We start from the raw sequence: 25,637 nt of genomic DNA, 5'->3' as shown, positions 1-25,637 counted from the left end.
ATGGCGTCTGTCAGTCTAGCCAGTATTGGATTAGCTGGATGGGCCTAGGGTCTTAGCAACGGCGCCAACAGTTTCCCTCACCAGCCTCTTCCATACCCACAAGGTCGTGGGTCCCAAACGGGGCTAACTCATTCGAAATCAATAGCTCTGGAGCGCCGGAAGCCAAGGGTTGCAATCGAGTGCATAATTGCCACGAGGTCTCTAGAGTTTATTTGTAGGATCTAGACCAACGTCAGTTTCTCCGAGCATCGAAAGAACCAAGAGCAGGCCCCTTCTGGTCGCACTGCAGGCTTGCTCATCCAGCCGCACATGGACTCCGCAAGCAGGGTTTATATGGACGGCTTTCTTCCGGCTTGGCTCCGGCTTTTACCCCTTCCGAGCTTCACTAAGGAACCTAGTCACCAACGTCGGCGTGGCGGTCTTTGTTAGATCTGGGGCACAATGTCTAGTCCGCCAGCCTTGCAGCTTACCGAACAACGCTTTACCGGTACTGTAATAGTTGTTCCCACTCACGTAACAGAGTCAGCATTTGTAGGTACGAATCTCGATTCCCAAGTCCCTGTCCTGATAATCGCGATCGCGCACCAAGTGGAACGATCTCTGTCCTGTTGCTCCATCGTCGGAGTCAGTGGATATCAACAGGCGACTGTCACATTGCAACTCGAATTTTCTCCTTATCGAAATACTTTACCCCTGAACAAACACGCATACTACAGGGAATGCTGGTCGACATCATGCACAGATCGCTATATTTTTTCTCTCTTAAGGTCTATTATATTGCTTAAAAGGTAAATATTGACTGCACTTACAGGTGGGTGTGGGTGTTCCTGCATACCACGTAGGTTACGGTATCCGTACACAGAAATTGGTTGAGCCTGTCCTCGGTGTATTGGCCAAATGTGTCATGGTACACAAGGGACAAGTTCACGTTTGAATTCCAAATTACTGTTGTACAAATTGCCACTATGAACACCGAATAAATACCACCTCAAGGAGTTATGGGTGAGACGTGTCTTGACTGCATAAAGCACCAGTACACGAGTTATCATATGTTCTGTAGGGCAACAGCCGCAGTACTTCCCCAGATTTTCGTATCTCAATTGACAAGGGGCACTTAGAGTACACCCCCCCCCCCCCCCCATGTAACATTCGTATTTCTTCTCATCTGGTGTCTGCTTAGCAACATCAGGGCAAATGTCACTTTGTCCATCCTTCAGCTGGAGAATTATTAGACGGGCTAGCATGGAGATGTTTGGCAATTCGCCCATTGGCGTGCAAGACACCAAGGTGATCCATACCTTGTTAAGGTCCTTGTAAAGTCTGACTTTTCTGTTTAAAATTAGCCCCCACATGGAATACTAAGTCTAGTACTACATGCAGTCGATGTCCAAGCTGTCATAGGATTCCTGGGACATGCTCTTAGGGGTGTGGTGACGTATCATAAAATACTCCCGTCGCAACGGGTCTAAGACAGGGTGGTCCTTTTTTATCCATTGTTGCGAGCAACGGATACTTCCCGAGCAGAATTGTTATGCTCTCTTGGCACGGCGCCGCCTTTGTACGCCACTAAGATTTGGCGTATATAAGGTAGCTTGGGGTGTCCCGTCCCGTCAATCGTCAAAAAAGTAATGTAGTCCGGGGAAAGCCGAGCGCCATCCAACTATTAAAGCTTCATTCGCTCCCTCCCTTTCTTTGTCCCACAAATCGGGTCCCTAATGGCTAGGTAGGTTGTACTATTATTACAAGTTTTGCTTTCCAAAAGAAAAAAGAAGAAAAAAAGCTGTTTGGCTCCTTTTGTGCAAACCGCAAAGGGATCTATCTATCTTCAGCTCCTTCTAGGCAGTACATTGCTTCGTCAGAACCTGACCCAAAAACCTCGCGGTATTATAGTGTACTTGTTGCATATCACCGTGCGCCGGCGATGAACATCATATCTGTTGACAAGGAGCGATTTGACCTTGATGGTGACGAGGGCGCTGACATCCCGGACATCCCTCTTCGCAGGAGGCCGAATCAGGGACGAAGCTCTCCAGCCGATCTGGGCTTGAAGACTGCCATGACATTAGATAACATCATAGCAGGAACAAGAGACCTCAGCATGGATCCCGCAACAGGCAGTCCCATCAGCCACAGTGGGCCAAGGCACGGCGAAAACCAACACAGGGGAGGGTATGTCTTGACACGAAGACTTTCTTTTGAACGACTCTGTGCTTTCTTTCCCCTTCTTGCCCAGGCGATACCTGCGCTCCGCGCTTTTTTTTTTTTTTTTTTTTTGGTATAGGGGACCAACAGCACTAACAAGACACGACTGACTGATGCTGATAGACTCGGCACAAGCATCAAATCACCAGCGTCCATCCGGGTCCGCTCGCCCGAACCAGACGTGTTCACTATGGGAACCCAGTCACCACCTCCATCGACATATCAGCCGAGCACATATCAGCCAAGCACGTATCAGCCTAGTATTTTATCCAACAGATCCAAGGCCGCATCGACAGCTTCCACATATCTCAACACTGCCGTATCCTTGGCAGCGCTTCAGACAAAGGCCGGCGACGATGACACAGCACTCGAGCCATTAATGGAGGAAGATGTTGAGCCGGGGAGCTTCGACCTCGTTGGGCCGGCCGTGGGAGAGGCTGGCCTCTACTCGTTGGAAAAGCGTTCCGAACTGTTGTTTTCCAAGGAGCACCTGCAGACGATTTTTGACGACCCCATCATTCTGCAACGTTTTACCACGTTCCTGTGCGGTCAGCGCCCGTCGTCTCTGCCGCTTTTGATCTACTACCTCGATGCGCTCAAGGCGGTCAAGGCCGTCGAGTATTCCAACGCGATTATCGAAGCCCTCGAACCAATCCCAGGACACGACTTCACTGGCCACGAAGTCATGGCGACGATCAACGAGTCTCTGAGACAGCGTGCCGATGCAGCCTTCGAAGCGCTGGCGAGGGACGACCTGCCTGCGTATATCACACACGTCTGGACACAGACTGTGAGCATATCCATCAGGAAACGTATCACCGGTACTCTGCCGCCGCACCTGCGCGAGATGTCCGAGGGTCTGGCTGAAGTTTTCTGTCTTACTGATCCTTCAAGACATGACAACCCAATCGTTTTTGCCTCTGAAGGTAAGCGACAACCGAGATGAGCAGTGTTTTTTCGCGCTCTAGTCTACCCAAATTTGCACAGCGCCCCCTTAATGCTAACCATCGCCACAGAATTTCACCGGACGACGCAGTATGGCATGAATTATGTACTTGGCAGGAACTGCAGGTTCCTCCAGGGACCAAAAACAAACCCGTTTTCAGTCAAGCGTATCAAGGAGAAGGTGCTCGCAGGCAAGGAACACTTCGAGACGTTTTTGAACTACAGGAGAGACGGATCACCATTCATGTTCGTAGCCCCCCCTTTTTTGTCCTTGGGGACGTTATAACCAGCTCCTTGATGTATTTCGCAACTGACCGTAGGCACTTGCCCTCATCAGGAATCTTCTGATGGTCGCCCCGCTGTACGACAGCCGCGGCGCAGTCCGGTACTTTATCGGCGCCCAGGTGGACGTCTCCGGTCTCGCCAAGGACTGCGTCGGCCTCGAGTCCCTGCGCCGCTTGGTCGACGAGTCCGAGGAAAAGGACAAGGACAAGCCGGACGAGGCTGAAGCACAAGCCCCCGAGAAGAAGGAAGAGATCCGCCAGCTCTGCGAGATGTTCAACCTCCAAGAGCTCGAGACGGTGCGCAAGCACGGCGGCGCCATGCACCGGCTGCACACGCACCAGGAGCACCTGCAGGCCTCGGACGCCCCGCAGCCGCAGAACTGGCACAAGCCGCGGGTCCTGATCCGGGACGAGGCCAGCAGCATCGGCGGCGGCGAAGACCGCGACCCGCTCGACGACCTCGACGACGACGACGACGACGACGACCTCATTCGTCGCAAGGGCGGCAAAGCCACGTCTGGCAACAACGGCGCATCCGCCGCGAGCGCGGTCCCGCACAGCGTACCGGCGCCGTCGGCCCCCAGCGGCAGGCTGTCGGGCATCTTTGAGAACTACCTGCTGGTGCGGCCGTACCCGAACCTCAAGATCCTGTTTGCGAGCCCGAGCTTGCGCGTTCCCGGCATCCTGCAGAGCCACTTCATGAGCAAGATCGGAGGTTCGTCGCGGGTGCGCGACGAGCTCACGGCGGCGCTGGCCGAGGGCCACGGCGTCACGGCCAAGGTGCGCTGGGTGGCGTCGGCCAAGACGGGAGAGGGCCGCCACCGCTGGATCCACTGCACGCCGCTGCTGGGCGGCAACGGCGCCATCGGGGTGTGGATGGTCGTCATCACCGAGGATGAAGAGGCTATCGCCGGGGTCTCGGGGGCGCGAAGGACCCGTGATGCGCCCCCGGTCGACCTGAGCGACGGCGCCAGCAACTCGCACAAGAGGCACGCCAGGAAGACCTTTATGAGTGGGCTCTACGGGGACGACGTCTATTCAGGGCCGGAATCGAGGTCGGCAAGTGTTGCCATGCCGTTTCGGCACCCAAATGGAAGTATGATCAGCGGAACCACGTCGAGCTCGCCCTACACGCTCAAGATTGGCGAGGAGTGAAAGGTCGACAGTAGATAGGACCACGGCAGACCGTTGGTCATCAGTGTAATACGTTGCCTGTGGTGGCTTTAGTTTCATGTTTTAGCAAATTAATGATTTCTTTTTGGGGTGGATTTTCTAGGGTTCGACAGTATAAAACTTCATAGCGATGCTTTTTGATTCCGCGCATTACCAGAACCAAGCGAAATAAGATTGACTTGAACTGCTGGTATTTATATTCCGTGGAATGGACTCCAGAGCGGCCATTTCCAACGTCAACACAACTGATAATCTATGCCGAGAAAAACCTATCATGTGTCCATATTCATCCTGGGAACATGGACCTTTTTCTATATATTTCTCTTTGTTCCCCCCAAAAAAAACGCCGATCGTGATCGTCGCTCACAGTAAAGCAGAGTTGGCACAATGCTTCCTCTGCCATGTCCTGTAGCGTCAAAAGATTATGCACTAACATAGAGAAGAAACTGCAAGTGGGTATGCATAAAAAGAGTCATCCCCCATGAAAAACAAAGAAAAAAGGAGAGACAAAATAACAAAGAAGCAAAGAAATAAGAAGCATTCCGCATCTTTGTACTGTACCGGTAGCTTCCCAAGAACGGCGTGGCTTCGCACCTGCAAGGGCAAATCAGATAACCACCCAGCCAGCTGCCGGTCCAGGAGTTGTCACTTAGGCAGCTGCCGGGCCAGCCTCGGCCTGCGCCAGTATCCTGGCCCGCCATGAATTGCACACGTCCTCGAAGCCGCCCACGACGTCCTTGCAGACGGCAGCACACTCTCGGCTGGCCAGCCTCTCGCCCCACTTGTGTCTGGTGAGCCAAATCTCCGCCTCCTCCCGCTCGTCGTCCTCGCGGCGAATCTCGGCCACCATCTCTTTGGCGCTGCGCAGCCGGCGCGTGGCCGTGTTGGTCGTCTGTCGCGACATGGCCAGCGTGTCTGACAGGTAGTTGAGCGTCTGCACCACATCTGCCGTGACGGCGTGCAGTGATGCCAGCGAGGCGTGCGCCGCAATGGCTGGTCGTGGTATAATTTCCGACATGGCGTCGAGAAGAGGAATAAGCTCTTCTACTGTTTCGACGTCTGGTGGTATTGAGGTCGGCGCGAAAAGGGCGTAGCTTAGGGTTTGGATCTGGCGTGATTGGTGGTGAAGGTGCGAGGATAGAGCTGTGTGGGTTGTAATCAACCTGGTTGGAGATGATGTAGTGTTAGCTGGGTATTCTATACCACGTGCCCATTCACAGTGATGTAGAGCTCACCTAGTTGTGCTACCCTCTACCCCGGCCTGTGGGCCCAGGTCCCGGAGTAGGTTCGTCACTCTCTGAAAGACGCCATCCGTGGGGCCTCCATTACTCTCAGTTCCCCTCCTTGCTAGTGACTCTACTGCGTCAATCTTGGCGATAAGACTCGGTGGCATATCCGTCGAGTCCAGGTCCGAGTCTGACCCATATTCGCTGCCATCATACTCGCTCCCTTTCCTCCGATGGCCCCTTGGTGTTGGCAGACCGAGCCCGTCACCGCTCATTTTCTTTCCTCCCCGGCCGCCAGCGCTCGCTATGTCGACTCCGCTGTCTCGGGTGGCATGCAAGGCATCGTCTGTAGTGACTGCGATACCGATAGCAGAGTTGTCGGCGTCGTCGTAATATGGGTCGTCGTCCTCTTCTTCGTCTGAGAAAGCACCCGCCAGCTCGTCGGCCAGGTTGCCGAGCCCGGAGCCGCCGCCCGCCATGTTGTGACCGCCACTGCCGAATCCGCTCAAGTCCATCGTGTTGTCGGCGGTGCCGAAACTGTTGTTGCGGTGTGGAGTTAAGGGTGCATCGTTGAAAGAAGATCGGGACTGTCGCCGGTCCATCGAGGGCGACATGGAGAAGGAGTCTGCTACCGATGTGTGGCGTGAATGCAGTGGGGTTTGCGGTGATGGTGACATTTTTGCAGACTGTCGGCTCCTTCCTTGTAGGGGCCGCAACGTTATGATCCCAATGTCGTTTTTTTTTAATCTCTGCTGGTACTACACCAGCATATAATTTGCAACACACTAGACGGATTTACTTCCACAAACTAGCTTCAGTGGCGGAGCTGAGCGAATAGAAATGGTGGTTCGTGGACTTGATCGTGCGAACTAGGCGAGTTGGGCGCAAATCAAGTGGTGCTTTGCACAAGCCGCCGTTGTCGACAACCTTTGCCCGCTATTTGTTTGGCGCCGCGGATGGAGTCGCTGGTGGATGTTGCTGTGACACTGATGAAAATGATTCAGTTGGACAAGCGGCGGTACCATGGAGCTCTAGAATTAGTAGTGCGGTTGACGGATTGACTGATGGCTGGCCGCTTGTCGGTGTTTACTGGCATCAATGTGGGGAGGATGTCCTGGCAACTAACTGCGTGGGCTGTTTGCAACTTTGCTGCAGTTATAGCAGAAAAAGCCCCGGTTTATATGGCAACTATCCTACCAAAAGTTTACCACCCTACACCATGCAGTCACCATGCCACTGACCAGACGACATGTGTTACGCATGAAAATGTTTACCAACAAATACGTAGCACGGAAGCTTGCAAGGTACAAACGGGAGGTTATGGGATTTATGCAGGTTGAAGACGTTAGCGGTACCTTACCTCAGCTTATGCATCGATGCCGCAAACAAGGTACGGTGGAGCAAGAAATGAGCCACCAGAAAAGACCGAAAACAGCGAGAGGGATCGATTTGCTTTGCAGTTTCATCAGTGCACAAAAGTAAATCCGGTCATGGACGCAAGCAACCGGAGATCGATGGCGACAGCAGGGACGAAAACAGGATGGCCATTCCCGTCTTGTCTTGAAGAGGTTGGAGAGCCTGACGATTTTGTTTTGCGGCCGAGTCAGCCTAACAATCTCAAAGAAAATAAACAGCCTGAGGTAGATTGAAACTCTGAATGCGCGTCCAGTGCAAATACTACAGTATGATAAGTTCGCCAAGGGACGCGTCAAGGCGTCTTCTTCGGCCTCGGGCTCCACACAGTGGACCCTCGAAAGAAAACGAAGTCCCGGCCGTGCGGGGAATTCGTACCTGTATGTATGCTTGGTGCACGCCAGGGAGACCGTCTTTAGCGGGGAAGCTTCGAGAGCTCGATAAGAAATTCTTCAAATCGCAAAGCAATAGTAAAACCGAAGACTGATCCTGCCGCCATCACCGGATAATCTGTCGCAACCGTGACTTTGCCTTGCATAATGGCAAACTTTCGGCAATTCGTTCCCAGCGACCTCAGCAAGCTGTCCAAGTGCAACCTTGACCCCTTCACCGAGACCTACGACCTTTCCTTCTACCTACAGTACCACGCCAAGTGGCCGTCTCTCTTCCAGGTTGCCGAAGACCAGCATGGCAACATCATCGGCTACAGTGCGTCTTCCGTGCTGCATCACCCTTGAGGCCTGAAGCCGGGCTTAAGGAATATAATGGAAAACGGACAGAAAACAAAAGCTGACCGATTTGCTCACCTGGTCACGCCTTTTGTCATGGGCCGCCCGCCGATTCGATGTGAAAAACAATAGTCATGGGAAAGCTTGAGTCCTCGCCGGACATCTACAAATACTCTGAACACTATCTACCATGGCACGCGCACATCACGGCCGTGACCGTCGCCCCCGAGGCGCGCAGGCTGGGGATCGGCAAGCTGCTGTCGCAGCAGCTCGAGGCGGCTGCCGACGCGGGCGATGCCTGGTTCGTCGATCTGTTTGTTCGCAAATCCAACCACAAGGCTATCCGGTTCTACAAGAGCATGGGTTACAGCGTCTTCAGGGTTGTCAAGGACTACTACGGTGACCACTCGAGCGACCCGACGCTCGACTCCGAGGATGCCTACGACATGCGGAAACCGTGCGCGCGTGACGTCAAGCGCAAACATATACGCGATGATGGCGAGAACCACGAGGTAAACCCCGAGGATGTTTGGTAGACCGACCTCGGACAGCGGTCGGACTCTTCGCCACATGAAGTCATCTTGTCAGCTTGGTTTTCCCACTATTCGGTACGAAAAGGTCACCTGCAGAATAACTGAGGCAGATGTGTGCTGTGAAGCAAGACTATCGTATTATTGAAAAGAATTTCCAAGATACATGTAGGCGGCATTGACTTTCTGCCAATTCAGGAGGAAATGATGAGGAAGCTAATTCTTCAATAATGCCAGAGTCCAGGGGTATAGAGGTGCATCGGATGAATTCGCATTATGTAAAGTGCGATAAAAGGGAGCAGCTGTGTCGCTGGCATTGTGATGTATAGAGCTAGCTGGACTAGACAGCTTCTCCTCGGAACAAACTTGCTCGCTGGCTAAATGCTTAAAAAGTGATTAAAATGAGATAGATGATGTGTGTGGAGTGAGGCAAACGATTCATATCCAAGCACCGTCCACAGAATAAACACTTCCGCTGACGAAAGTGCTATCAGGACCAAGCAAGAACGCAATGACATTTCCTGTCTCCATTGCGGTGCCCTGTCTTCTGAAGGCGCTGGGGTCGTCGAAAGGCGCATCTTTGGGCCGGCCTGTAATGTCCCAGTTCTTCTGCATCAAAGGGGTGTAGATGGCACCCGGAGCAACGGCATTGACCCTGATTTCTCTGGCGCCGTTCTCTTGTGCTGCGGCCTTGGTCAAGCCAATCACACCATGCTTGCTCGCATCATATGCAGCATGGTTGGCAAAACCTGGGTTCGGGGGGTATAAGTAAGCATGCAGTTCCGGAAGCATTGAGTTGATCATACGGTCCATGACCTACCCTTGAGACCATGTATCGAAGCCACGTTTACGATGGAGCCCCCATCCACGATATTCCTCAGCTGCGCCCTCATGCAGTACATGGTACCGGTGAGGTTGACGGCAACGATCTTATCCCACTCGTCATCGTCCATCTCAGACACCGGAACGGCGCCGTGAATCTTGCCGATGACACCGGCAACGTTGGCCGCGCCGTCCAGCCTGCCGAACTGGCTTATTATCCCGTCCACCCAAGCATTAACTTCGGACCGCTTCGATATGTCCACCTTGGTGATGCTGTACTTTGCACCGCTTTGTCCCGAGAAGTAGACTTCTGCGCTCGCCATTGCCTTTGGGTCAACGTCGGCAATACACACCGTTGCACCCCGCCTGGAAAGGATCTGTGCCGTGGCTAGGCCGATGCCACTTGCGCCACCCGTGATTCCATATACCTTGCCAGCCAGTGGGAGTATATGAAGCATGGTAGAAGCCATAATTTCCGGGTTTTCTATGGAGCCCATAGTGTTTTCTTTTGTCTGTTTCTTGGGATATATCAAGATCTAGGTGTTTATTGTAGCAAGATGACTGTGAACAAGTAATCGAGAGGAAGAGGAACAGGGAGATGGGGAGAAAGACCTTGGAGGTTGCGGAGGAGAACCAAGTAAAAGAGTAGGGTGGAAATGTATGGGCATTAAGTAATGATACGGAACACCTTAGTGATAGGCCGCCTTGACTGGATCGATCATATCAACGCGCGCCCGTTGTTTGCAGGGCCGTGGTACCGTCGGCGGGGACGAGACGGATTAGCTCGGCTTATATGAGGGGGAGGATGGATATTGATGGAAGAAACAAAAAGCCGTTCCCCCTCCCAAAGGGCCGGCAGCATCCAACGCGGGTCCTTCAGTCGGGATGCGACTTTGAATTTACAAGGTCAGAGATGCCAAACCCGGCGGTGGGGGATCATCCTCTTTTGACCCTGGTGTCGTGACCACGGCATGTCTTCCGGATATAGACATATCAAACCCAGACCAAAGGGGGATCAAATGCATGAGGGGCAAATGATCCCGGGTAAAGAAAAAAAAAATCGAACAGAAAACAAGAGCCTAGGCTTGCCCAGACAACAATGGACAAAAACCAATGGTTTGCAAATGCGCCAGCCAAGTCAAGAGATAGGAAACTACCTTAGGTCAATGACATGGTGGCCCTCACTATCCGCGGGCGAAATAGTACTATTATTTGGTAAAAAGTCCCGTCGGATAATTGTTCTCGATACGTGAGTGGGCAGTAAATAATGTTGCTGAAGCGAGGCGAGCATATTCCCCCAGTGGTGGGACAAATGGACAACTAAACTTGGTCGCTACGGGTTTGAGTAGTTGGGCCTGGGGGACCCTGCCTGTCCTCTGTTGACCCCACTAAATGGATATTTGAAGATTTGGAGAAAGGACGGAAAAGGGCCGAAAAGATCCCAATTTGCCCTTCTCATTTTGCCGACTAGTCTAGTGGCCTTGATTCTAAATGTACACATTTCGATACCTAGATTACTGTAGGTTTTAAAACGTATGTTGTCCCCCCCTTGGCGTCAGTCCCCGTCACCTGGATGTTCAATTGATTTCAAAAATTTCCGGCATCTACCTTGGACTGGACTGTGTTGGAGATCCCAAGGCGTACATCGCCGAAAAGTATAAACCTTTGGGTTTTGGCCGTCCTCTACTCCATCGTGTCAAGTGTAGTCGGTCAAAACAGTATATTTGTCCTTTGGCCCAAGACGTACAGTATGCCTAGTCCCTTTCGTCATGTGAATTGTGTTTATATACTGGCCGTAATAGTAAACATCAAAAAAAGCATTTCTTATCTTCACTGTCGTCTATGTAGCATGAGGGGTTCATCCACGACGGCGCCATTGGAATATAGGACCGGAACAATTGCAGCGCCGAAGACGAGTACGAATTGGGCGTAAGAACACATGGTCGTGTGAACGAATTGTGTGTTAGTTTAGTTTAATCTAAAATAATAGAGGACGACCAAGTGAAAGAATGATAAATGAGAGTAAGAATCAGGAAGGACTCCAAAAAGTGATAAGAAACATACCTAATTAACTACCTTCCTACCTAGGAAATGTGGTCGGTTAAGCAGCAAGCATGCAGATATCTAAGCAAAGTCGACGGACGTTTATGATACTTTTTTTTAATAAAAAAAAAAACAAAACGAATTTATGCAGGCCGGGTCACATTAACCAAGTCTGCTGATATAGAGTGACAATGCAAAACCGAGAACTTTGTATAAATTTGTAATTTCGGGACTGGTTTAGTTGGTACTCATAAATTGCTTTGGCATGGCAAATCCATATCGCTGAGGCAAGGGGGGCTCTAGAGAAAGTGATGGCGAACAGTGTGCCTGGCTGTCAGACCATGTACCAAGGAATTGGATCAATGCAACATCCAAAAAGGTCAGTTTGAGGGTTCCTACTTCGTACAGTACATACGAAGTATCTGGCCCGTCGGGTCGGTGTTGGCCGGGATTCGGAAGATTGAACCGAAGGTGTGACGTGAACAGTCAGTCTGATGCGGCTGAGAGAAACTGCGCTTAAACAATCAGCAGAGTCGCGAGCGTAAGATTGTGATAGGACCAAGGTATTGCGCTTTCCATATTCGATTTGCAACTCTACACAAAAACACACGATTGAAATAAAGTAAAACAACAAGTTACAGGATTCGCAGTTGCCGAGACTGGCGAAGTGCATCTGGTATCCCGTTTGGCCGAGACAAGACGCGATATTTGCGGTACGGGAAAGCGTTCTTCCAAGAGGGGACATAATGACTCGAACTGGCAAAATGTAAGTTCCCTTTTTAATCGGGCGGATAGAGGCGGCCAAGGCACGACCGAAGCGAAAGTTGGAGATGGATCAAGGTCAGGTGTAGGTAGCCTAGAAGTTCCGTCGTGCTCTTTCTTGTCTTCAAGTGCGAACAATGGGTACGAAGTAATCAATCTGAACCAAGCTGCAAGCCATGGCACGTTTTGATGTGGAGAAAGACCCCGCCGGGCTTGGTCGCATCGGCATCTATTGGCACTTTGTTCCATAATCCATTGGTGTCGTGAATGCTTGTCAGGTGCGGGGAATGGCAATTCCTGGGGCTCCGGGGCTCCATGGGCGTGAAGCTTATGGTCAAGTATCCTAGTTGCCTGGCCTGGCCTGGCATGCCCTGACTGACGACGTCCTTTACCACGTGTGTTTTAGCATATGCAATGCGCGGTAGGATCTATCACCTTGGGTCGATCAGCTACCGCCCAGGTTTTGAGGAATTTGTTTGCCTCGGCTGAAATATCGATCTCTTGTTTTGTTTTCCACATTGCTGGCCAATGTCAAACGACGAACAGCTGCACACCTACTTGAACAAAAAGGAACTTGAATTGAGGAACTCCGCACACCCGAGACTGAACCGCCGCTGTAACACGGCGAGTCATCCATCACTTCACGGTATCCCTACTGTAGGGCTACTATAGGCAGAAAAAGCATCGGAGTAAAACCTGAAGAAACGTGGTTCAGCCAGGAACGCTACAGCCGCTGGATCGGCCTCACCGTTGGAACTTTCTTTATCCAGCACTTGTGTTAATCGTACATTTGAAATATCAGATCTTTTTTGTTTAAGATTCAAAGCGAGGGTAAATAACATATCCTGTGGCACACGTAACGGACCGCGACAAACCCTCTCACGCATTAAATGCGGCCATCATAACTCCCGCCTTCATCCCGGGAAAGATGCGATTCGACATTTTGTGTTCCCTGGGCCTCGTGGCCCTGTCTAGGGCGTCAACACTCAACCCTCCAGTTGTGCCCTTGATTGGTAAGACGAGGCTTGTTTCCCATCAATTCCTGAAGCACGAGGTCTTGACTCGATATTGACCGAGGGCGCCAAATGCAGTTCGAAACCCGTACCTCAGCACGTGGCTCAGCTCCGCAAGAGTCGAGCCTTGGGAGGCATGGCCGATATTCTGGACGGGCGAAAACATCGGCTTTGGGGTTATGGCCTCCGTGCCAGACTCCCAAACCGTCTTCCCGCTTCTGGGTCGCCCACATGACTCTCTTAACTCCGACCAGGATTACACCATAGCATACCCCGAGTATTTGGGTACGACATTTGACGCGTCTACCACCAACTTGACCTTCACCGTCCCGAACAGCGCCGCCAACTCTTCGGCTACCGTCGTTCTTTCCTTCCTTTCGCCAATCACTCCCACGTCGACACTGAGACAGTCACTGCCGGCTGCCTATCTGTCTGTGCACGTTGAGGGTACTTTCGGTATCAGCATCTACCTTGACATCAATGGGCAGTGGGTGAGCGGCAACAGATCCAACAAAATCCGTTGGGACCTGCACGATGAGCTACTCACCCCCGAGGGCGACTCCAGTCAGCCTCGTAAGACATGGAGAATCTCGAGAGACCACCAGGAACTTTATACCGAGTTCAACGACAGAGGTGAATGGGGAACCATACACTTTTCTGCCCCTGCGGGTGTCAATCATCAGGCAGGGACCTCTGCTGCTTTGCGGCAACAGTTTGCCCGTCATGGCCACCTGAAAAATGCCACCGACCATCAGTTCCGAGGCATAATGGACTCGGAGCCTGTTTTTGCTTTCTCGAAAACCTTCAACCTGGGTGCGAATAAAGGCGCAGTCAAGAAAACTGAAGATAGCCTACTGTTCTCCTTCGCTCTCATCCAGGATCCAATTCTTCAATACGCCGCGGCCAGGGGACTAACCCATATGCGGCCATACTGGGCCAGCTTCTTTGAAACTGCGGATGAAATGGTGGCTTATCACTATGGGGATTTCAAGACAGCTAGCTCGCTCGCCCTGGCCTACTCCCAGCAGCTCTCGCGAGACGCCTTTGCTTCAGGCTCCAAAGAGTACGAGGAGATTGCTGCCCTGTCGGCCAGACAAGTATTTGGCGCCACCGAGTTCTCTGGAACCCCTGACAGTCCGCTGTTGTTCTTGAAGGAGATCTCCTCAAACGGAAACTGCCAGACTGTTGATGTTATCTTCCCGGCATTTCCATTCTTCCTCTATACCAATCCGCGCTGGCTGGCCTACCTTCTAGAACCACTCTTGGAGCACCAGCTCTCTGGCCAGTATCCCAACGACTACAGTATGCACGATCTCGGATATCATTTTCCCAACATGACGGGTCATGGCGACGGCCGAGACGAGTTCATGCCGTTGGAGGAGTGCGGAAACATGCTCGTAATGGGTTTGGCGTTAATCAACGCATACCGTTACGACGCAGCCCCGGCTTCAAATGGCTTGTCTGTCATGGAAGGAACTCAGAAGCTCAATATTTCCGAAGTTCAACAACGTTTCGTGGACACTCAAGGCATCGACAAAACATGGAGTGAAATGGGCACAAGTGGACTGAAGGAAGCCGAAAGCTGGGCAGAGCGATCGTACAAGCTATGGCAACAGTGGTCCGTTTGGCTCGTAAAGGAAGCCCTTATGCCGGCCAATCAACTCTCAACAGATGACTTTGCAGGCTGGCTGCCATACCAGACAAATCTAGCACTCAAGGGTATCATTGGCCTTCGAGCCATGTCAGACATTGCGGAGATGCTGGATCACAAAGTTGATGCAAAATACTATCGCGATGTTGCAGAAGAATATATCGCGAAGTGGCAAAAACTGGCAATTTCGCGCGATGGTACGCACGCCAAACTTGCTTACGACTGGTACGGGTCGTGGACGACGCTCTACAACCTCTACGCCGATTCCCTGCTTTGCTTCCACGTGCGGCCGTCCAGCAACAAGACAGCCTTGAACACAATGTTGGAAAACCACAGTGGACAGCAAAGGCCATTGTCCAATGATGACGACGTGGCCGCCAGCAAGGAGTGGCAGCCCTTCATCCCCGACGAAATCTACAAGATACAGAGCGATTGGTACTCTGCGGTCATGCAGAAGTACGGTCTCCCGCTCGACAGCCGGGCGCGCTACACCAAGAGCGACTGGGAGTTCTTCGCGGCGGCTGTGGCCAGCAACAAGACTCGCAAGGTGCTGCTCGACAGCGTGGCACTCTGGGTGGACCAGACGAGCACCAACCGGCCTTTTACGGACCTTTACGAGACGGAGGGCACGGGTGGTTTCGGGTGCGGGTTGGAATTCAAGGCGCGGCCGGTGGTCGGTGGACACTTTGCCTTTTTGGCGCTAGAGAGAGCATGTGGGGGACGAGCGATGGAGGGATTAAGGTTCTTGGACCTTCGGTTTGAAGAAGCCGTCGATGTGGAGAAATCTTTGGCTGATGATAGGGACGATGGTGGATGGGATGAATTGTAAGCTTTTTGGGGGGGTTAGGTTAGATGAGACCCTGTTTCCAGCTGGTGTTCGTAGCATATTCCTTCGATCGGTCGCATAGATAACTTGAAGCCGGCAGAGACATTCTCAGATACCTGGTGTACTTTAGGTACCATCGGGTACCATTTTTTGTAGGTTAGTTACCCGGTTTAGGTAGTGTTGGTAGTAACTTGATCCAACCAGGCTGGTTCATGCCGTAAATTGTTCACACATGCCACATGCCCGCCGTTGTGCCCAGGACGTCCATCCATCTGAGGCAGGCGAGATCGTGCCAAAAACAGAGGATTACCCCATCGAGACTAGCGTTGCTCCTTACCCAAGACGCTAGACCCAATCAGACGTCGAAACTTTTTCTCACTCTCCCTTTCATCCTTTGCATTCCTCTCTTCCCCGGCCACACGAAGCAATAGAAATTTTCGCAAACTTCAACTTGGGTTGATTCTTTCGAACCAGTCCAAGACCAGTTTCATCTCCAATTTCAACCTGCCGTTTTCACAATCCATCGACTCCCATCCGCTCTTGATTGTTACCTTGTTTTCGTTTTCAGCCCACGATTGCAAGATTGGACGCTACCGTGCTCCATAAAGTCTTACTAATCCAAGCACTGACCCACTTGAGCTTCGAACAACTCTGTTTTACTCACGCAATCCCATCTGGTGCATCACCACTGACTGCATCAATCTCCACACATCAATCGCGTCGCCGTCAGTCAATAGCATCACAGGCCGCGTCCCGGACAACTCAATACAGAAGAAGCAGAGCACAAAATGGCGTCTACTTCGATGGACTACGACTCCGCGAATGTGGACCGGTTTGATGGTTCGTCCCGACCCCATCCCTTCTATTCAACCCACGTCAACAGTATTTTTTTTTCTTTGGTCCTTGATTCGCCATGGCCAAACACGATTGAAGTCTGGATATCCGACATGTTCGATTCAGATGCCCATCACTATGACGCGCTCGCTTAGCGAGACTTGTGCTCTGGGAATGATACTGCTTGGCTTTTTTTCTTTCTCAATTCGATCCTAAGCCGTGGCTCGAGATGCAACAAACTCAAGACTTTCGACTCAATTGATTCTGACAAGCCGCCTATCGACATACAGAAGAGCCTGCTCGCACCTACGACGAACGTCGCAGCGCGTCTCCTCGTCATGACGAAGTGACGGAACGCCGCCGTTCTGCGTCTCCCGCCAACGGTGACCGCGACCGCGAACGCGACCGGTACGTCTCTATTATATCTACATCGTCACCACAACTACGACAGACCTGTCACTAACAGCCGATCAATTGATCACAGTGCTCCTCCTCGTGACAACGGCGGCGGTAGGGATGGCGACGGAGATGCCATTAACCCAGGCTCCAATCTCTTCGTCACCGGCATTCACCCACGTCTTACTGAGGCTGAAGTGACCCGCATGTTTGAGAAATATGGAGAGGTTGAGAAGTGCCAGATCATGCGCGACCCGCACACGAGGGAGTCTCGTGGCTTCGGCTTTGTGAAGATGGTGACCTCTGACCAGGCCGATGCTGCCAAGGAGGGCCTCCAGGGCGAGGAGCTTGAAGGTCGTACTCTGAGCATCGAGAAGGCCCGTCGTGCTCGTCCTAGGACACCCACCCCCGGCAAATATTTTGGTCCTCCCAAGCGCGGTATGTTTTCCCATCACATCGATGTTAAGTTTTAAAGTTCACGACAACTGATTGATTGTTCACCCTGAATAGAAGGTGGTGGTGGTGGTGGCGGCCGTGGTGGTCGCTTCGACGATCGCCGCCGCGGCGGATATGGCGGCGGTGGTTATGGTGGCGGTCGCGACGACCCGTACCGCTACCGTGGTTACGATCGTCGCAATGACGACCGCGACCAGCGTGGCTACCGTGACGACCGTGGCTATGACCGTGGCTACGATCGCAATGGCGGTGCTCCCCGCGAGGATCGCTTCGAACGCCGCGAACGCGACGATGGCTACGGTGGACGCGACCGCTACCGTGATGACCGTGGTGGTGACCGCGGCTATGGCGGCCCTCGTGACGACCGCCGTCCTCCCATGGATCGTGAGCGCGAGCGCGGTGGTGATCGCTTCGAACGCGACCGCGAAGGACCTCGTTCCAGGGAGCCTCCTGCGGCTGGCTATGATGCCCCTCGTGGCGAGGCCCGTGATTCATACGGTGGGTTTAAACTCCGCTGTCGTTGCACATTGCATACATTGAAAACAGACTAACATGGAGATGTCGGTAGCAGATCGCCGTTAAAAACAAAACATCCTGGCGAGGAACGCTAGATTTAGCAGCAATGTGTCGACGAGTAGGAATCAGCATTATCTATTTCATTTCTGTATCAGGGAAACAACAGGGAAATCGGGCAACCCCAAAATTGCGTCTCTGGAATTTTATTTTACAGCAAATCTCCCCAGCCAGCACCTAATCTGCCTTGCACCCCCCAGTCAACACCATAAAAAAAAAGAGCCTTGATAGCTTCACACTCTCCTGTGGACGACGATGGCACCGGCACTCTACATGGCTCAGACCTCTGGCCATTTTTCATGTGGGTCACCATTCCGACCTCCAGGGAGGGCTGTGGTCGACGTTCTGGCTCTTCAAGTTCCTGCTCGCCCCGTTGGATTTCCTTTACGCATCATTTGTCGGCTTGCTTCGGATTCGAGACCGAGGATTTAATTTCGGAAATGGGTTTTGCAGCAAATCCAAGCGGCAAGAAAGGTCAAGAAGTCAACATCCACTGAACCATCTGTACGATTATATCTCTTTTTTCTCGTCGTCTTTCGGATACTAGGACGCATCAGCTTCCGTCTCTATCTCTGTTCCCATGTCAGCAATTACGTCCAGTCGAAATGTTGGGAGCCCCGCCGTAGACTTCCCGCCGCACCAGTACTTCTTTTGAAGGGATCAAAACCGTACACCATTATCACCGTCAGCCGAAGAGAGGGAGCACACGCCACACCATTCTATATATAACTCGCGCGATCCCAACCCCTGTGAAACCACCAAGCGCATCACCCTTGGCAAAATTGATTCGGTCAGCCCTTGCCGCCCCAGGTAATCATCTAGACTAGTACAAAGTCGCCAATTCTCAACAGTTGATTATCCTAGTCCGAGTTCGATATGTCACTTCCAACCACGCCGCAGTGCACATATTAGCAAGCTTAAAAGGTCATCCACATCCAGTGCATCCATCAATAGTTTCGATTCTGTTTTTGGGCTGTCTTGGCATGTCAAAGATACTAGCGACCAAGAACAATGATCATCAAATCGCTGCAAACAACCAGAGTGTTCAAGAAACGCAGTACAACGGTATTACCCCCCATCTGCACCTTGAAATAGTGAGATTGACATGCACCTCGGAATAGGTTCCAGTCCTCACGAGAGAGACACGCCACTGGCTGTCTTCGGCTAGGTAAGGTTGGAATGTGGCGTTACTACCTTGGCGCCATCGCCAGGGGATTTGGCCGCTTTCGGCAGACCTATCTCCCATCGTTCAACCTCCCATTCCTTCCTTGCAGCAATGGCATATACGGCAGCAGCTAGATCTAGAGGTCTGCTTCTTTGCTTCAAGGCATTTTCCCTAGGAATCTCGATGATGTTTTGATTGTCAATTGGACTAACCTTGACGTTGTGACGCAAATCGACGAGGAAGACCACATGGTTGTGGACTAAGACATAACTAAAGATATAAAGTATTAATACTAGACCTAATAGAAAAAGTTACTTATTCCTCGCAAGCGTCGTTGATGCATTTCGTTGACTTGAGGTTTCCCAAACAGTGACTTTTCTTGGCTTACGTATCTCAAATATAGTGAGCGCGGAACCCTCTACCTGTTTGTCTCATCCAGCAATACTCCGCAAGAGTTTACTGCAACCGTCTCGTTCTCTCACCGGCTAGATAGCCTCAGGAGCGACCATGCCTTTGTTCTGCCTGCGCAATCATCCATATGCTGATAGAGTACCGCAACCACACAAATGGAGTGCAACAAAGGACACCGCATGCAGCAAGTCATAGAGGTCCAGACATCTGTTGTGGTCAAAGAAACCGAGTGTTCAGAACAATTAACAAGGGCCGGTTCGCGCTCGAGGGTGTTGAGTCGAACAATATCATGTTTCCCCTGTTATTCCCCCTTGTGCTCCCAGCACAGGCTACATCGCAGCGATCAACCATTGCGACTCGAGAGGCACTTCGCAACTCTATGATAGTCTTTTCAGACATTGACAACCTGACCGTTCTCACTGTGGACTAGTACATTCAGGGGCATAGTCGCAATAACCGAGCAGACCACCCCCGACGACGTCAGAACGAGGAGCACCGGCACACGTCATGCTACGGCCACAGGCTCGGAATCGCAAAAAACGCGGCCGTGAGGCCTCGGAATCAACAGAGGAATCTGACGCGATCCTCCGCAGGAAGATTAACAACGATGGCATTAGCTTACGCAGGACCAAACTCACGCCCGCGCGACGGCGGCGGCGTTCTGCCCGCCCCAACGCCCGCAGACGACCCGCGACGGAGTGGGACGATCCGAATCTCAACCCTGGCTGGGAGGACTTGAGGGCGCCATCTTCGGAGTCGGAATCGGAACCAGAATCGTTTTACGGAGAAAAGGAAGATGAAGAGTATGAAGAGGTGTTAGGCCTGGGACCTTGGACTGCGTCCAGGAGCTCACGGGGCCGGTCTCTGGTGCAGTCGACACGGCAGCCGGTGGACCGCACGAGGAGGCGGTATCAAGAACCAGGCTCGCTGCAGGTGCGGGACGGGTACTCAATCTCAATATCGAGTGGCCTCAGGGGAGGCACTAACTCTGAACCCCCGGAAGGCGACTCATCCACCACGGCGCCGACACCCTCCACGTCGAAGGAGGACAAGTTGAAGCAAAACATAGCCAGGATAGAGAATTGGGTCAAGCTTCTCGGGGACCGCGAGGCAAACTGGAAGCGGGTCGAGGCGGGCGCCATGCACCACCTCGCTGTGACGATAGAAGCATGGCACTGCCAGAACCCCACCGTCGGCGTGGCTTGTATGCGAACCCTGCCGCACAACACGCCCACGTGCTCCAGGCTGCTGCCCTGGATAGTCGGGAGCATGAAGAAGAAGAAAACCGCCGGCAAGGAGCTGAAGCTCGTGCAAGACGAACTCACCAGGGCGCAGCATCACGCTGGCATGCTGAGGAGGGAGGCCGAGAGTGCGAGGGGGGAGGCTGCTAACCACGAAACTGCTGAGGCCGAGCGGTATGCGGATTGGGCATACCAGCAGACGCTGCGAGGAGATGTCGGTTCCGCCTCGACGCAGCCTTACGAAGGGACTGTCTGCAACCCGGATTCCAAGGGTATTAATGTTGTCGATCTTGACGCCAATCCCAGCAAGGATGAAGATGAGAAACCTCAAGCGCTGGCGAGCCCGGTGGAGATCGTCAACTTGACAGGTTCGTCAGACAATTCCGTTCAGCCACGGGCTTTTGATTCACAGCGTACCCTCAAGCCAACCCCCATCGACACAGATGAGACACCACAGCCGCCACCCCGACGGACTGCTCCTTTTGACCAGCGGTGGAACCCATCCCGCGACACCATTCGGTTTGGGCCGCAGCGGGATCCATCTCCACCGCCCGTTCGTCATAATCAACGGCAAGATCTATTCAAATTTCCAGGAACCACTGGTCCTGAGAAGCAACGAAATCCATCTGTAGGGACCACTCGTTCTGGCCAGCGGCGGAATCAATCCACAGCGACCAACCGTCCTGACATGCGGTGGGATCCATCCACACAGACCATCAATTTTGAACCTCGTCGGAATCCGTCCCCGCCGGCCGCTGGTTCCGACCAGGAATATAATCCATTTTCAGCGGCCGTTAATACTGGCCGGCGGCGGGATCAACGCCGCGGCTCAGTCCTCCCACCTCCGAGGCCCATTCCTCGCCCGGTCGAAATCAACTCCCCCGTCGTCAACGTCTTTGACGCCCCCGCGTCGAACGTCTCTCAGATCGAGAGAGAAAGAGCCCTGAGGCGACAACAGGACTCCAACCGCAGGAAGAGGAAGCGGGAGGGCGACAGGCGGAGCGGTGGTGCCAGCGCGGAAGGCGCCGACGCGCAGAGGGATGGAGGAAGCAAGCCGCCCGACGACGCCGGAACGGATCCCAAGAGGAGAAAGCTGGAAGAGGATCTGGCTGCGTACAAGGCCAGGGAGTTGAAGAAGATCGATGAAGAGGGCGCGGCTTGGGAGGCTGGAGTTCTCAATTGGATCGCAGTCAAAGCTAGGCATCTGTTTGAATAGAGCGTGTACTTTTTTTTTGGGGCTTCATAGTTTTATTGTTTTCTTTTGTTCTTTGTTTGTCGTCGTCACTAATATAGTAATGTTTGTTTTGCGCATGTATCCCTATCTGGGTAGTCTTTATCTTTCTGCAATCACTAACATCTGTTTTGCACTACCTTGTCCATTATTGGGGAAGGAAAAAAACCCACCCGAATCAATGCTGAATTCATTGTGGCCGTACAACCATGCAACCTGTGCTGAATAGAATGGAACTCTCACCGAGCAAACATATAAGCTCCAAGCAGGCATCTTGATCATGTCATTGATACATAAAACGTGAACCAAACCTCTATACTGCCGGCCTTCCACAATAACCACGACATTGTCCCCTACTACTCTCTCCGTACTTCTCTATCTATCACCCCTTGTCAGAACCCTGCCCCCGATCAACAGGCGGCGCACCAACCAGCCATCCAACACCACTGACAAGCGAACCCAGGGCCGCCTCCCTCAGCTGATCCCGCTTCCTCGCCCGCGGGTGATCAGCAGAGTCACCGGTTCCGTCATGCAGCGAGCCCATGGAGCTGGCGAGCGACGAGCCATTGTGATCAGTCGGCGACCTGGCCGCCTGCTGCCCGGACCGCTTCAGGCTTGAGAGGGCAGAGAAGTTCTTCGAGGCCGCACGCGCAGTGGCGCGGGACAAGTCGAAGAGCGACAGCGGACTTTCCTCAGTCTGGTTGCTCCGCGCTGCGGACGAGAAACTGGTTGGCTGCGACCGTGTAGTGGTATTGGCAGTGGCGGTGGCTGAATACCCGCCCGGCATGGCGGTCATATCTCCCTTGTCGTCCCATGCGTTCTCGGAATCTGCTTCGGCGCGCACGGCGACGTCGAGCTCCTCCTCGCAGCGGCGGAAGGTGTTCAAGATCTCCTGTAGGGTTGCTGCTGGGGCTATGCGGAGCGCTGTAGACAGACATTCAATGCGCTGTTCCAAGTGCCGAATCTCTGGGTTGCTGGAGGTATTCCCGAGGTGTGTTGGTCGCAGGGTCTTTGCCGTGCGCCGATACTTGCCGGCCTGAAGAGCGGCTTTCCAAGACCACTCATCCACTATGGCGTCCTTGCCGGCTGCCGGGGCTGCTATAGACGCTAGTCTGTTCACGACGTACGAGTATGCTGTCTCGAAGTCATCCTCGGCCAAGGCCGCATCGACGCACATCGCTGTGATGCGCTTCTCTGCCATGGATCGCTCAATTGGCTTTAGCTCTGGTGTCAGGACCGAGTGGCCGTGCTGGTCGCGGACGGTCAGGCCCGCTTCAACCATATGATTTCCCAGGTCAATCAGACCTTGGATGTTGGTATAGCTCTTTGGATTTTGTTCGAGGACCTTGGCCACAATAGAGATGGAGTCGGGATGTACGCGCATCACGACGGGCGTGAACGGCTCACCCTGCTTCAAGACTAGCCTGTAGTCGCTCAGAGAGTGGGTGGCTTTGAGGAGTGCTTCTAGCCTCTGAGCGGCAGGCGTCGACTTTTCTATTGTTTTAGGGAAAGCGTTGATGCTATTGGATGTCAGATTGATCTTTTTCTGGGTGTTGATGGACTGGTATTGTGGGAGGTGAACATACATGTCATTACACTTCTTCAATCCACCCCTTGTCCTGTTGGGGTTGGATGCATTATCGTATGCGTTCATGGCTGCAGCAAATATTGTGTCCTGGAGCGGCTTGTTTGATATTGGCGCATCTGGCGAGTCTTCGTATAATGACCGCGCAAGAGAGTACCCTGGAGTGTGCTTGTTAGTGAGTTTCGTCGAATTTGGCATCTATGGGAGTCCATACTGGTGTTGTTCAAAAGGCCTTTGAGAATTTCAATTTCGAGAAACTCCCTATCCACCCGGCCAAAAACTCCGCACCCATCGACAGAAGACGGCGTGCCATACTCTTCCGCCCCCCAGTCGCGAAGCCATAACATTTCGTTCCTCGCTCGGATCCAATACTTGTCATCTGATTTGGGGGCGTTGCCACCACAAATCGCATGTATGAGTTTTGTTGCCTCTGCCTTTTGATCACGCTCATTTTGCATCAAACAAAGCTCCGCAGCCCGCTTGATTGTGCATGGGCTTCCCGCTCTGGTTAAAATGTAGGCGCTAAGGCAAGTTGCGTACAGAAGCTGCACCGGAGCTGAGGCCGGCTTCGTGAGCGGGTTGGCTTCGTCGAGAAGATCACCACGGAGATGCTCCGCATTCTTCGGGGCCATTATGCCGTCCTTGCAGCTTCCAAGCAGGTCTTTCGGCATGGGCGACAGCAATGATGCGGCGGTGGGCAGAGGTGGCGCAGGATCCTCATCAAGAAGTGACATGATTTTCTCTACGATACCGTGAACGCCCTCTATTGCATCCACCGACGCTTCTGGGACGAGATAAGCCGAGGCCAGCGCAGTCCGCGCATACCTGCGTTCCATGTACTGCTGCTCCTCCTCTTCCAGCCACGCTGTGCCCTCATAGCCGCCAAGATCTGCATCGCCCGGGCCGTCCCACTGCTCTATAGCGCTGACGGCCACCTTCCAGGACCCGGACGCCTGGGTGACGAGCCATTGAAGTACCTCCTCCCAGCCTGGGCAGAGTTCCTCAGGTTTCGCCAGCTGTTCCTGGTCTCCCTTTGGGATGAGACCGTGTTGTCGACTTGTCCACCTGGAGTCGTTATAAAGCCAAGGGCTAACCAAACCTCGCAGATCCCTACCTACGGATGCGTATTGCTGATCGTCCTTGGAAACGCCAGTCCGGGAAAGGAGGAGCCTGGCGGCTACACGGTCGGGAAGGCGTTCAAACTCCGCCAGAGTCTGAGATACAGGGTCATCAAGATAGTATTCGCAGTTGCGCCTCAAGAGAGGCGTGAGAACTGAAATGAACCATGTTCGTAGGTATGGTGAGTGGTCCATGAAAGGGGCAAACAGCCATGGGACCTCGTTTAGTAGTCCGGCCTCCTCATCAACCCTGTATGCGCGCCGGAGGAGGAAGAGCGACAGGTGGTCTTCAGGATCGATCTCGGTCGGCGCATCTTCCCACGACAGTTTGAGCAAGTGAAGCCTTTTGGCCTTCTTGACGGCCTGCTCATCTGAAAGCTCTTCTATATGGGGTGCATCAAACTCGACAGGGCTGCGGTCAGGGTCGTCTGGAGAGGGGTATTGGCCAGATCCGATCTGTGCCACCAATTCGACGTACTCGGCGCTTCGTACGGTTTCAGGAAGGTATGTAAGAATGATGCGCAGTAGCAATTCCTTGCGCAGTATCTGGTCATGTAGCGATGCCAGGTATGATAGGGCGGGAATATCGGCTTTGGCAGCTAGGTGGGCAGCCAGCAGGACAATATGGGGCGCCGAAGGGACCGACATTTTGCCTGCCTTTTAGAGGTACTTTTCATGGCGCTCAGAGCTTGGTGTGGATGAAAAACCGGCTTGTCATGAGCTTCGCATGGCTGCAGTGTCTTTTATGAATCTCGGGTTCGCCTAGATCAGGTTGATTCCGGACTTGTCGTACGGGATCTTATTCAGCACATAAGCTTTGTGGTGGTACTACGTAGCTTCTTGTTATCCATCGGGCCAGTTCCCAAAGCACCAAAGTGGGTGGCATGCAATCATCGACGTGGGGCGGGTTGACAAAAAGGTGGCTAGTGATTGAGCTTTGGCTGTGGCGCAGAAAGGTACGCACGCACACACATACATGGTCACCCCTGACGTCGCTAGTCTGGTGGCC

At 52.9% G+C, this 25,637-nt stretch overlaps 10 protein-coding genes across 10 annotated transcripts; 7 read left to right on the top strand and 3 right to left on the bottom strand.

Annotated features, from left to right (window-relative positions):
- Positions 1-441: 441 nt before the first annotated feature.
- Positions 442-934, top strand: MGG_16651 (uncharacterized protein; the record flags this gene model as incomplete). The annotated part of the gene is made up of 2 exons (XM_003711383.1): positions 442-531; positions 812-934. 2 exons carry the CDS (start codon positions 442-444, stop codon positions 932-934), a joined length of 213 nt encoding a protein of 70 aa, XP_003711431.1.
- A 563-nt stretch (positions 935-1,497) lies between these two features.
- Positions 1,498-4,769, top strand: MGG_07517 (uncharacterized protein). Its single transcript, XM_003711382.1, has 5 exons — positions 1,498-1,723; positions 1,891-2,169; positions 2,326-3,128; positions 3,219-3,393; positions 3,485-4,769. The coding sequence occupies exons 1-5, from the start codon at positions 1,716-1,718 to the stop codon at positions 4,584-4,586; spliced, it is 2,367 nt and encodes a 788-aa protein (XP_003711430.1). The 5' UTR covers positions 1,498-1,715; the 3' UTR covers positions 4,587-4,769.
- Positions 4,667-7,090, bottom strand: MGG_07516 (uncharacterized protein). The gene is made up of 2 exons (XM_003711381.1): positions 5,840-7,090; positions 4,667-5,767 (listed from the first exon to the last, which is right to left on the bottom strand). Exons 1-2 carry the CDS (start codon positions 6,505-6,507, stop codon positions 5,254-5,256), a joined length of 1,182 nt encoding a protein of 393 aa, XP_003711429.1. The 5' UTR covers positions 6,508-7,090; the 3' UTR covers positions 4,667-5,253.
- Positions 7,091-7,652: 562 nt separating this feature from the next.
- On the top strand, positions 7,653-8,952 carry MGG_07515 (N-acetyltransferase 5). The gene is made up of 2 exons (XM_003711380.1): positions 7,653-7,951; positions 8,104-8,952. Exons 1-2 carry the CDS (start codon positions 7,783-7,785, stop codon positions 8,505-8,507), a joined length of 573 nt encoding a protein of 190 aa, XP_003711428.1. The 5' UTR covers positions 7,653-7,782; the 3' UTR covers positions 8,508-8,952.
- Positions 8,602-10,612, bottom strand: MGG_07514 (3-oxoacyl-[acyl-carrier-protein] reductase). The gene is made up of 2 exons (XM_003711379.1): positions 9,322-10,612; positions 8,602-9,250 (listed from the first exon to the last, which is right to left on the bottom strand). The coding sequence occupies exons 1-2, from the start codon at positions 9,818-9,820 to the stop codon at positions 8,940-8,942; spliced, it is 810 nt and encodes a 269-aa protein (XP_003711427.1). The 5' UTR covers positions 9,821-10,612; the 3' UTR covers positions 8,602-8,939.
- Positions 10,613-11,332: 720 nt separating this feature from the next.
- MGG_16650 (uncharacterized protein) lies at positions 11,333-12,800 on the top strand (the record flags this gene model as incomplete). Its single annotated transcript, XM_003711378.1, has 5 exons — positions 11,333-11,345; positions 11,746-11,837; positions 11,898-11,907; positions 12,008-12,132; positions 12,699-12,800. 5 exons carry the CDS (start codon positions 11,333-11,335, stop codon positions 12,798-12,800), a joined length of 342 nt encoding a protein of 113 aa, XP_003711426.1.
- Positions 12,801-13,056: 256 nt separating this feature from the next.
- MGG_07512 (glutaminase GtaA) lies at positions 13,057-15,621 on the top strand (the record flags this gene model as incomplete). The annotated part of the gene is made up of 2 exons (XM_003711377.1): positions 13,057-13,141; positions 13,220-15,621. 2 exons carry the CDS (start codon positions 13,057-13,059, stop codon positions 15,619-15,621), a joined length of 2,487 nt encoding a protein of 828 aa, XP_003711425.1.
- A 401-nt stretch (positions 15,622-16,022) lies between these two features.
- On the top strand, positions 16,023-19,370 carry MGG_07511 (uncharacterized protein). Its single transcript, XM_003711376.1, has 5 exons — positions 16,023-16,458; positions 16,743-16,860; positions 16,937-17,286; positions 17,359-17,802; positions 17,876-19,370. The coding sequence occupies exons 1-5, from the start codon at positions 16,407-16,409 to the stop codon at positions 17,884-17,886; spliced, it is 975 nt and encodes a 324-aa protein (XP_003711424.1). The 5' UTR covers positions 16,023-16,406; the 3' UTR covers positions 17,887-19,370.
- A 453-nt stretch (positions 19,371-19,823) lies between these two features.
- MGG_07510 (uncharacterized protein) lies at positions 19,824-21,972 on the top strand. The gene has a single exon (XM_003711375.1). It carries the CDS (start codon positions 19,961-19,963, stop codon positions 21,908-21,910), a length of 1,950 nt encoding a protein of 649 aa, XP_003711423.1. The 5' UTR covers positions 19,824-19,960; the 3' UTR covers positions 21,911-21,972.
- On the bottom strand, positions 21,913-25,471 carry MGG_07509 (uncharacterized protein). Its single transcript, XM_003711374.1, has 3 exons — positions 23,725-25,471; positions 23,512-23,668; positions 21,913-23,445 (listed from the first exon to the last, which is right to left on the bottom strand). Exons 1-3 carry the CDS (start codon positions 25,274-25,276, stop codon positions 22,308-22,310), a joined length of 2,847 nt encoding a protein of 948 aa, XP_003711422.1. The 5' UTR covers positions 25,277-25,471; the 3' UTR covers positions 21,913-22,307.
- Positions 25,472-25,637: the final 166 nt, after the last annotated feature.

This window comes from Pyricularia oryzae, chromosome 3, assembly GCF_000002495.2.
Source record: "Pyricularia oryzae 70-15 chromosome 3, whole genome shotgun sequence".
NCBI classification, from domain to species: Eukaryota; Fungi; Ascomycota; class Sordariomycetes; order Magnaporthales; family Pyriculariaceae; genus Pyricularia; species Pyricularia oryzae.
The sequence above is the reverse complement of the archived record's forward strand: the minus strand, read 5'-3'. Positions and strand labels throughout refer to the sequence as shown.